Below are 11514 nucleotides of genomic sequence, written 5' to 3' on the forward strand. Positions count from 1 at the left end.
TCTGGTGTCATCCAAGGATCTATCCTTGGCCCACTCCTATTTTTCATCTACATCCTGCCCTTCGGTGACAGCATCCAAAAACACAGCATCAGTTACCACATGTGCACTGTCGGCACTCAGCTCTACCTCACCACCACCTCTCTCGACCTCTCCACTGTCTCTAAATTGTCACACTGCATATCCGACATCCAGTACTGGATGAGCAGAAATTTCCTCCAACTAAATATTGGGAAGACCGAAGCCATTGTCTTCGGCCCCCCCCCAGCAACAAACTCCGTTCCCTAGCCACCGACTCCATCCCTCTCCCTGGCAACTGTCTGAAGCTGAACCAGACTGTTCTGGTGTCATATTTGACCCGAGATAAGCTTCTGTCCACATATCCGTGCCATAAAGATCGCATGGATGAACTACAGAATTTGTTTATCCCAGTTTGGCATAAAAATAAATCAAAAAAGGTGACTCAACCATGGCTAACAAGGGAATTTGGGATAACATAAGATCCAAAGAGAGGACATATAAATTGGCCAGAAAAAGCAGCAAACCTGAGGATTGGGAGCAGTTTAGGATTCAGCAAAGGAGACAAAGGGATGAATTAAGAGGGGGGAAATAGAGTATGAGAGTAAGCCTGCAGGGAACATAAGAGGGCGAAAATAGATTATGAAAGTAAACTTGCAGGGAACATAAAAACTGACTGTAAAAGCTTTTATAGATATGTGAAGAGAAAAAGATTGGTGAAGTCAAGCGTAGGTCCCTTACAGTCAGAATCAGGGGAATTTATAATGGGGAACAAAGAAATGGCAGACCAATTAAATACATATTTTGGTTCTGTCTTCACAAAGGAGGATACAAATAACCTCCCAGAAATGTCGGGGAACATAGGGACTAATGAGAGGGAGGAACTGCAAGAAATCAGTATTTGTAGGGAAATGGTGTTGGGAAAGTTGACGGGATTGAAGGCCGAAAAATCCCCAGGGCCTGATAATCTACATCCTAGGGTACTTAAGGAAGTGGCCCTGGAGATAGTAGATGCATTGCTGGTCATCTTCCAGAACTCGATAGACTCTGGAACAGAACCCATGGATTGGAGGGTAGCTAATATTACCCCACTATTCAAAAAAGGTGGTAGAGAAAAAGCGGGGAATTATAGACCGGTAAGCCTGACATCGGTAGTGGGGAAAATGCTAGAGTCCATTATAAAAGATGTAATAGCAGAGCACTTGGAAAGCAGTGACAGGATCGGACAAAGTCAATATGGATTTACAAAAGGTAAATCGTGCTTGACTAATCTACGGGAATTTTTTGAGGATGTAACTGGTAAAATAGATAAGGGAGAACCAGTGGATGTGGTGTATTTGGACTTTCAGAAGGCTTTCGATAAGGTCCCGCATAAGAGATTAGCTTGCAAAATTAAGGCACATGGGATTGGGGGCAAGGTATTGACTTGGATAGAGAACTGGTTGGCAGATAGAAAACAAAGAGTTGGAATAAACGGGTCATTTTCCGAGTGGCAGGCAGTGACTAGTGGGGTACCACAAGGATCAGTCCTAGGACCCCAGCTGTTCACAATATATATTAATGATCTGGACGAAGGAATTGGATGTAGTATCTCCAAATTTGCAGACGAGACAAAGCTGGGTGGGAGGGTATGCTGTGAGGAGGATGTCGTGAAACTCCAGTACGATTTGGACAGGTTGGGTGATTGGGCAGAAACATGGCAAATGCACTATAATGTGGATAAATGTGAGGTTATCCACTTTGGTGGCAAAAACAGGAAGGCAGATTATTATTTGAATGGCAATGGATTGGGAGAAGGGGAAGTGCAAAGTGACCTGGGTGTTCTTGTGCACCAGTCGCTGAAGGTAAGCATGCAGGTGCAGCAGGCGGTTAAGAAGACAAATGGTATGTTGGCCTTCGTAGCAAGAGGGTTCGAGTACAGGAACAAGGATTTCTTGCTGCTGTTGTACAGGGCCTTGGTGAGACCACACCTTGAGCATTGTGTGTAGTTTTGGTCGCCTTATCTGAGGAAGGATGTTCTTGCCATGGAGGGAGTGCAGCGAAGATTCGCCAGGCTGATACCTGGGATGGCAGGAATGACGTATGCGGAGAGATCGTGTCGATTGGGCTTGTACTCACTGGAGTTTAGAAGATTGAGAGGGGATCTCATCGAAACCTATAAAATTCTGTCAGGCCTGGACAGACTAGGTGCAGGAAGGATGTTCCCGATGGTCGGGGAGTCCAGAACTAGGGGTCATATTCTAAGGATAAGGGGTAAGCCATTTAGGACTGAGATGAGGAGGAATTTCTTCACCCAGAGAGTGGTGAACCTGTGGAATTCTCTGCCACAGAGGGCGGTGGAGGCCAGTTCATTAAATATATTCAGTAAGGAGTTGGATATATTTCTTAAGGCTAAAGGGATCAAGGGATATGGGGAGAAGGCAGGGACAGGGTACTGAATTTGGATGATCAGCCATGATCTCATTGAATGGCGGAGCAGGCTCGAGGGGCCGAATGGCCTACTCCTGCTCCTATCTTCTATGTTTCTATAACTAAGATCGCCTATTTCCACCTCCGTAACATCGCCAGACTCTGTCCCACCTCAGCTCATCTGCTGCTGAAACCCTCAACCATGCCTTTGTTCCCTCTAGACCTGACTATTCTAAAGCAACTTCTGGCCGGTTTCCCACATACTACCCTCCCTAAATTTGAGGTCATCCAAAACTCTGCTGCCCGTGTCCTAACTCTCACCAAGTGCTGTTCACTCATCACCCCTGTGTTCGCTGACCTACATTGGCTCCTGGATAAGGATCGTCTCGAGTTTAAAATTCTCATCCTTGTTTTCAAATCCCTCAAAGGCCTCGGCCCGCTGTAATCTCCTCCAGCCCTGCAAACGCCCGACATATCTGCCTTCCTTAAATTCTGGCCTCCTGAGCATCCCTGATTTTAATTGCTCCACCATTGGTGGCCGTGCCTTCAGCTGCCAAGGACCTAAGCTCTGGAATTCCCTCCCTAAACCTCTCTGCCGCTCTACCTCTCTTTCCTCCTTTAAGACGCTCCTTAAAACCTACCTCTTTGACCAAGCTTTTGGTCATCTGCCCTAGTATCTCCTTATGTGGCACATTGTCAAATTGTGTTTGATAACACTCCTGTGAAGCGCCTTGGGACATTTTACTATGTGAAAGACGTTATACAAATACAAGGGCCGTGAAATTGGTGCCTTTAACGCTGGCTGTTGAGGCCAGTTTGAAAGAAAAAATGGCGGTGGCCTCGCTTCCGGTGGTTCGCGTGACGGCCGGCTTTTGGGCAGGCCGGCAGTGCTGCCATTGCCCCCGCTCGTTGCGAGGTAGATTGTGACGTCAATGAGTGCGCAATGTTGATTTGGCGTATGATCTGCCATTTTGGATGCTGCCGCTTCATTTAATGCCCCCTCCTAATCTCGACCAGCTGACCATGCGTTCAGCAGCAGGAAGGACTCCCAGCAGCTGACTTGCTTTTTCATTTCTACTGGTTCTGTGTAAGTTCAGGTGACTGAGAGTGTTGTTGCAAGTGGAGAACACCTTGGGGGCTCTACTTGCAGTCCACCTCGTGCTCGAGTATGATGGAGCGGAGGCAGCGAAGAGGACAAAATGCTTGCAGAGGGAGGAGAATGAGGGGCAGGAGGGTATTCAGCAGGAGGCCTTACCCACCAAGGGTCTTCAGGGAGCACTTCTCCTACCTGCACCTAAGCCAGGACAAGTGTATTAGGAGGCTCCGCTTCACCAAGGAGGTGGTCACAGACCTCTGCCACCTCCTGCAACCAGATCTGCAGCCTCAGAGCAGCGCAACGACGGCTTTCTCGGTGGTCCTCAAGGTCACCCTGGCCCTCAATTTCGGCGTCATCGGATCTTTCCAGTCTGGAGCAGGTGACATAGCTAACATCTCCCAGTTTGCCATCCCTCGCTGCATCTGGGAAGTCACAGAAGCGCCTTCATTGTCTTCTTTCTGAGAGAAGCAGGAGGAAGCGCATGTGGCTTTACCAGGATATTGGGCTTCCCCATGGTGCAGGGTGCCATCAACTGCACACCATCATTCCCTATAAGCTGCGTGGTTGCCCAGATTTCTGCTGGTCCCGCACAGCCCGGGACCGGCTTTTGCAATGTTAAAATCCACGCCTGCGCGAAACTGTGAATGGGCCACGCAGCCCCTTAAAGGGGACATGCACCCAAAATAAATTACGGGGTACATTGCTGCACACATGGCATATCAATCCTGAGATGTTCCATAACCGCAAAGGCTACCACTCACTTAATGTGCAGTTGTTGTTCGACCACGCCCAACACATCATGATGGTGAATGCCTGGTATCCTGGCAGCAGTCACGATGCCTTCATCTTGCGTCAGTCCGGTGTGCCAACAATCTTCCAGCCAGCACGTCGAACCAGAGGGCAGCTGCTCATAGACAAGGGCTATCTGCTCTACACCTGGCTGGTGACTCCCTTCCACAACTTGTGGCCAGCAGTCATATGGAACGTCATCGGGGTGCTAAAGCAATGGTTCCGCTGTCTTGACTGTCCCATTTTGTGGTGGTCTGCTGCATGCTCCACAACTTGGCCATCGTGAAGGTGCAGCCCTTGCCACCACGGGTTCCGGGACCACCTCAGGAGGAGGAGAAGGAGGAAGAGGTCGAGGAAAAGGAAGAGGAGGAGGCAGGCAGCACATCCCCGTTCCGGACAGGCTGTGCGTGAGCGCCTCAGCAGACTCCGGTTCCAGTGTAGGAAACCCCAGATCCCCATTGCTCACCACTTCCCCATCTTACCATCCCTCTGTCACATAACATCACAGCGTCCCCCTGGACACAAAGCTGATGAGAGCCACCATAAAACATACATTCCAAACATGATTTGTAAATTTATCAAATGCAAATCAAGTCAACTAATCACCATTGTGTATTCCTTTAGTGCCTGTCTTTCGTGTACCTTTTCCTACTCTTGTGCTCCTACGCAGTGCTCCGCCACTGGCTGCAGCATGGCTGGTGGAAGGCAGCTGATTTTCCGTGGGGTAAGAGTGCAGCCGGCCTTCCAGGACGAGCTCGAGTGGCTCTGCATCACCTTGGCGTGGGCACCAGCCGCCTGGGCTGACTAGCTGACAGGATGCAGCAAGGGCACTGGCGGAGCGGCAGGGGTGGGAGTAAAAATGCTGTCATCCTGAGAGAGGACAGCAGCTTCCTGCACCACTGAGCCACTGCCGCTCCCCATGTGATGTTTCTCTACTCGATCTGTTAAGTTCAATTATTTCCGCCTAAGGAAAAAAAACTAAATAACGTTGATTGCGGCAGATGCGGTCCAGTCCTTCCTACCTTGTCAAACACATTCCTGTAAATAATGTAGCGCTGCTCATCGGGTCCCTGGGCAGGGCAGCCCAGCTCCCCAGTCTCGGTCTTGATGTGTGCGCGAATGCGGTGGAGGAGGTTTCGGTCGGCTACGCTGGGAATGGGTGGGATCGCCTGATCTTTGGCCAGAGCCGCTGCTGACACCCGTCCGCCCGCCATTTGCACTTACACCCGCTGGTGCCGGGACAGACTGTCGGCCACTGTGGGGAGCCAGCCTGTCGCACTCACTAATTCACAGTTACCAACATTCAGCGCAGCGCCGAACGCCTCCCATCGACCAGAACCGTTAACTCCAGCCCGCTCTGCACAGACGCTGCCTGAGCCGCGCAGTGTTTCTCGCTCTGTCTCCGGTCTCCACGGTCACCGGTTGCTAAGGACGCCGCCGCGCGGTGCCTTCCGGGAAACGTAGTTCCAACCCGGCCGGTCTTTCGGGAACTCAGCTTTTTTTATATATAATCGGATTTATTTTTTGTTCAACAGAAGCCAACGTATTTGTTTACAACTCCCACTTGAACAAAAGTATTAACTTTTACATTGCATTTTACCGCTATTTAGATCGGCGACTCCCACAATGCAATGCGACCGACTGACCGTCTTCATCCTAAATAAAATGACTAAAACTAAGGTAACAGTTTCATGTGCAGACAGTTTTAAGCTATTTAAAAAAATATTTTATCAACGCTGGGAAGAACAGATAATGTTTCGATAAAATTAAAGCGCACTGAGCAGGGAGTGCCTCGGCCACCTCCCCCCCGTGCTGCCGGTTTGGAAAACCCCGTGATGCAAGCAACAAGACCTCTTTGGGCGCTCGGCCGCTGAGGGGACGGTGCGGGTAAGAACAGCTCTGGCCATTTCACACATACCATCAGCTGCCCTGCATCACATTTTAACGCATTTTTTCTTCGTCTTCTTCTAGGTGGATTGAATTTGAAAAATGCAGATCTTTGTGAAAACCCTAACGGGGAAAACAATAACCCTTGAGGTGAGTCAGGCGGGCCGGTGTGTGGCTGGAAGGCGCTGTCTGGAGGCCTACTCCCAGCGCCCGGGTGAAGTTTCAAGTGGAAGCAACGCTTGTAAATTCCCGAGTTTTAAAATTGATATCTATTAACAGTCAGATCAATTTTTATAGCCACACGTTGCTGTTAATATATGCTCAGTACCCGAGGCAGCGTGTTCTCCGGTTTGTGCCAATCCGAAGGCCTGAAATGCTCCTGTGGATGAAGGCCTTTAGTGCAGTGGTTGCGAATTTATTGTTTTTTTTCGTCCACTAGAATGGCTGCGTATCAGCAATTGAGTTTTTTTCGAGGAATAAGGAACAGGCCGCAAACTGGGTTTACTGGCCACATAGCCTCTCACATGCGCTCCTTAAATCGGCATCAAGGAGCCCGAGTAAAACTGAAGTCAATTTGTGGGGGGGGGTGGGAAGAGAAGGAACTCCCCACTGGCTGGAGTCATACCTAGGAAGATGGTTGTGGTGGTTGAAAGTCAATCATTTTGGCTCCAAGACATCGCTACAGGAGTAACTCAAGGCAGTGTCCTAGGCCCAACCATCTTCAGCAATGACATTCCCTCCATCATAGGGTCAGAAGTGGGGATGTTTGCTGATTGCAGTGTTCAGTGCCATTCACAACTCCTCAAATAATGAAGCAGTCCATGCCTGCATGCAGCAAGACCTGGATGACATTCAGGCTTGGGCTGATGAGTGGCAGGTATCATTTGTGCTAAATGAGTGCCAGGCACTGACTGTCTTCAAAAAGTGAGTGTCTAACCACCACTCCTTGGCATTCAATGGCATTACCATTGCCAAATCCCCCACCATCAATATTCTGGGGGGTCACCATTGGCCAGAAACTTAACTGGAGCAGCCATATAAATACTGTGGCAACAAGAGCAGGTCAGAGGCTGGGTATTCTGCAGCGACTGTCTCGCCTCCTGACTCCCCAAAGCCTTTTCAGCATCTACAAGGCACAAGTCAAGAGTGTGATGGAATACTCTCCACATAGCTCCAACAGCACTCAAGAAGCTAGACACCATCCAAGACAAAGCAGCCTGCTTAATTGGCACCCCATCCACCACCTTCAACATTCCCTCCCTCCACCACTGACTTACCGTGGCTGCAGTGTGTACCATCTACAAGATGTACTGCAGCACCTCGCCAAGGCTTCTTCGGCAGCACCTCCCAAACCTGCGACTTCTACCACCTAGAAGGACAAGGGCAGCATGCGCATGGGAACGCCACCACCTCCAAGTCACACACCATCCTGACTTGGAAGTATATCGCCGTCCCTTCATTGTTGCTGGGTCAAAATCCTGGAACTCCCTCCCTAACAGCACTGTGGGAGTACCTTCACCACACGGGCTGCAGCGTTCAAGAAGGCAGCTTAAGGGCAACTAGGCATAGGCAATAAATACTGGCCTTGCTAGCAACGCCTGCATCCCATGAACGAATAAAAAGAGACTGCTTTCTCGGCCATGGGTACTAACCTGTGAGCAGAAAGAGAAGATAATAATGTCTTTGTTTTTGTTTTAAAATTTTAAATGGTCAATGTGGCTTGTTTTGAATTTTGGTTCCAATGGTGTCCTTGAAAGTGCTAGTGAGCACTTGTTAAACCTGAGCGCTTCAATACTGTACTCCAAGATCACGTTTTGCAGTTCCTCAATATATTTAAGTGTAACATGTATCTGGCACTTGTAAACTATTGAAAGCTTTCTTGTGTTTTTGAATTACAGGTTGAACCCTCAGATACTATTGAAAATGTAAAGGCTAAGATTCAGGACAAGGAAGGTATATAGTTTTGATCCTGAATTTAATTTCCATTGCCTTGGAAAAAGCTGACCTGTTAGCCTTCCAAGACCTTAAGATATATAGTTACAGTTGTAAATACAGTTCAGAACATTGTGGTGGGATGTGATTTGCACCCTCATGCTGAATTCCTGATCTCAACCATGCTAATAAGCAAAGTCCAAACCCTTTTTTAAAATCAGATAGCAAGTCACTTATGTTAAGTAGCAATAGTGGAATATCAGGATAACGATCCTTTTCAGTTTAAACGGGAAGATATGTCAGGTGGGTTTTTCATTCAAAGCATTTTTAAAAATTTTAAAAAGTAAACACTTTTTCCACCTGCTGGGCAAAATTCTGGAGCTGAGAAATACTAGGAATTCACACTATGGTGTCACTACTTTGTGTTGGAGTTAGGCTTGGGTGCTCCATAGTGATTTCATGGGACAGCATAGCAGGGACAGTGATTTGACTCTTCTAAAAAGATGATTTACCCTCAATAATCTGAAAATAAAGAACTGGCATGTATGTGGTTCATGTCATTGGGATGTCCTAAAGTGCTTTACAGCCAATAAATTACTAGTATAGTTACTTGTGTATGCAAATGTAGCAGCCAATTTGCACACGGCAAGATCTCATAAATGTCAATGAGATGAATGACCAGGTCATCTGTTTTAGTGGTACTGGTTGAAAGGTAAATAGAGCCGTAGGATCTTTTGTAAACTCTCCTCAAAAAGACAGCACCTCACACAATGCAGTAATCATCAAAAGTACCATAAAGCAAAGTTGCCATCCTTTTAGTGTGGAGGCCAGATCTACATGTTCGATTACAAATGGATGTCATTTATATGTACATTCAAGGCTCATGTTAGCTTGCCATCTGTACATCACTTTCCATTTTCCTCTCCCCTTCCTGGCCAGTCTTCTGGCACAGCTACTTGTCTCTATACCCCTGTCACTTAGTTTGAATGCTTGGGAACCTCCGCTCTTTGAACCTCCTGGTCCTGGAGGATTGGGGGACGGCTGCTCTACTTGGCCTAAATCTACTAATTTTTACTTACAATTTTGAGTTTATTGTTTGTGTCCCTTTAAAAAGGGAGTACTTTTGTTAAATTGATTTCTGGTTAATTGTCATCCTAATTGGCAATTAAGTGTAGAGTTGCACACATTGTGGCGGGGGGGCAGGAGCTGACGAGCTTTGTCTGGAATTCAGTGCATCTGCCAAGCAGTGTCACCTTTCAACGGTCTCTTCAGCTATCACTTGACTGACTGGCTTGAGGTCCTAGTAATGAAGCTGCATCTTATTCCATGGACCCAAAATTGCTCATGTGCTTTAGTGACAAGATTTCAGCCTTTTCTGACAATGTAGCATTATTATCTATTTAATTTCAGTAAGATGAGACTGGTTTAGTTAAACCTTTTGCATTTTAATGTAGGTATTCCCCCTGATCAGCAGCGATTGATCTTTGCTGGAAAACAGTTGGAGGATGGCCGTACTCTCTCTGATTACAACATCCAGAAGGTATATTCACTTATTTATGTTGTGCTTGAATACATCTGTGAACTTGCAGGTAGTCTACTGCACTTGATTCCTAGATTGATGCTTTATGCACCAGAACAAATGGCAGTTTACACTTCATACTTTGCAAAAAGTAATTTGATGCTCTTCAATAGGAGTCAACGCTACACCTTGTACTGAGGCTTCGTGGTGGGGCCAAGAAGAGGAAGAAGAAGTCTTACACCACTCCAAAGAAGAACCAGCATAAGAGGAAGAAGGTCAAGCTTGCTGTCCTTAAATATTACAAGGTAATGCTTTGGATTCATGTTACTGAGTTGACATTCCCTTCAATGTTAAATTGGTAGGAAGCCTGCTTTTCTTCGAGGCACATCTTATCATTTAAGTCCTTGCTCAAAAGTTGTACAGCACCCCTGTTTCCAGCATATGAAGGCTGGTGTATTTTTTTTTTCTCCCAGGTGCTGAGCACTATGTATACAGAGAAAAAGTTAAGTCTTATTTAAAGGCCCATCACTGTTGCATTGTATTGGAATCCAAAATATGGTGCTTGGTTCCATGTTGCTGTGGAAGGAAAAAGTGGCAGTCTTAATCTCTGCACTCTATGCAGAATTAGTAGCAGCCTTAATAGTTGGCTGCCTTCTTTGTTAATTCAAAGGAAAATGGTAGTGAAATATAGTACAATCCCCATCTCCAACTTGGTTTTTAAACCAGTGTTTAAAAATGCCCCCAGTGAGTTCAATTTAATTGTTGTACAGCACTCCCTCTGCATTGCAGCATCTGAAATATACCCTTCTACAGTGTTGCCTTTCCATTTCTGATGCTTTTGGCCAACCTGAATTAAATTGCACATTTGGAGCTGTTTTATGCTGAGGGGCTGTGCTTAACTTGCATTTATATAGTGCACTTAATGTAGCAAACATCCCAAGGCACTTAAGAGCGATATCAATAAAAAAACATTTTTGACACCGAGCCACAAAAGGAGATATCTGGGCAGGTGACCAAAAGCTTATTGGGAGAATTGGACGGTCTAAATTTGATTTTGGGACTCTTGTAGCTACTGGAGACAAATCGCTTACTCATTGAATTAAAAAAAAACTATTGTAGCACTCTACAGGAAGTCCTGTGAATACTGGACCCATGCTCAGTAGGGGTGCTTTTGTGCTGCAAGATCCTTCATCCATCTCCCTTTCACTTGTTTTTTGTCCAGTTTTATTACAGGACTGAGATTTTTGACCAAGCTGAAACTAAGCACTTTGTTTCGACTTTTAGGTTGATGAATATGGGAAAATCTATCGTCTACGGCGTGAGTGTCCTTCTGAGGAGTGTGGTGCTGGTGTGTTCATGGCCAGTCACTTCAACAGGCAATACTGTGGGAAGTGCTGTCTGACATACTGCTTCAACAAGGCCGAAGATGCATAATTATATACATTTTAATAAACTTTGATGGAAAATAATTGGTGTTGAACTCTTTCAATTCAGTATTTTTCCCTTTTTTGAAGGAGCTGACTTGTTCTGGGGTGGTATGCCATAGAAAATTCCACGGGTGGTAGCAGGCTTACAGTATCTTGCCCAAGTGGCCATGCTTGATTTAATCCTACAAAGTGAGTGTCCATTGTTGCCCCCCTGGCTGAGATGAGCTCATTCAGCATAGACTATAAATCTGTAACCCTTGTGTATATTGCTTAATGCCACACTCTGTCATTAACCAGTGTTCTTTGGAGGATTGATAGAAATGCTGCTAATTCAAATTGGTTGAACAATTTGATGAGTGGGGTGGATTCAGTTTCACTTCATTACAAGGTTAATGACCTTGAGCATCTTTTTAGATCAACAAGATGCCCTAAACCATGTA

The 11514-nt window shown here is 46.5% G+C and overlaps 2 protein-coding genes across 3 annotated transcripts in view; one reads left to right on the forward strand and one right to left on the reverse strand.

Moving 5' to 3' along the window:
• LOC147121212 (clathrin heavy chain linker domain-containing protein 1-like) overlaps window positions 1-5709 on the reverse strand; it is a 155594-nt gene extending 149885 nt beyond the window's left edge. For both annotated transcript variants that reach the window (XM_085981359.1, XM_085981358.1), the window contains exon 1: window positions 5332-5709. In XM_085981359.1, coding sequence (XP_085837485.1) covers window positions 5332-5523 — 192 coding nt within the window. In that variant the 5' untranslated portion in view covers window positions 5524-5709. The remainder of the gene's footprint in view (window positions 1-5331) is intronic.
• Window positions 5710-6087: 378 nt separating this feature from the next.
• Window positions 6088-11116, forward strand: rps27a (ribosomal protein S27a). Its single transcript, XM_085981360.1, has 6 exons — window positions 6088-6196; window positions 6281-6346; window positions 8095-8149; window positions 9583-9668; window positions 9821-9952; window positions 10932-11116. Exons 2-6 carry the CDS (start codon window positions 6299-6301, stop codon window positions 11079-11081), a joined length of 471 nt encoding a protein of 156 aa, XP_085837486.1. The 5' UTR covers window positions 6088-6196; window positions 6281-6298; the 3' UTR covers window positions 11082-11116.
• The last annotated feature ends 398 nt before the right edge of the window (window positions 11117-11514 follow it).

The sequence above is a fragment of the Somniosus microcephalus genome, chromosome 3, assembly GCF_052327205.1.
Source record: "Somniosus microcephalus isolate GS21.2 chromosome 3, FLI_Smic_1.0, whole genome shotgun sequence".
Lineage (NCBI taxonomy): Eukaryota > Metazoa > Chordata > Chondrichthyes > Squaliformes > Somniosidae > Somniosus > Somniosus microcephalus.

Bases quoted from the DNA above. Each gene is read 5' to 3' on its own strand.
- rps27a (XM_085981360.1), top strand. From the start codon at position 6,299: ATGCAGATCTTTGTGAAAACCCTAACGGGGAAAACAATAACCCTTGAG. The intron at 6,347-8,094 runs GTGAGTCAGGCG...TTTGAATTACAG, and splicing joins GGAAAACAATAACCCTTGAG to GTTGAACCCTCAGATACTAT. The intron at 9,669-9,820 runs GTATATTCACTT...GCTCTTCAATAG, and splicing joins CTGATTACAACATCCAGAAG to GAGTCAACGCTACACCTTGT.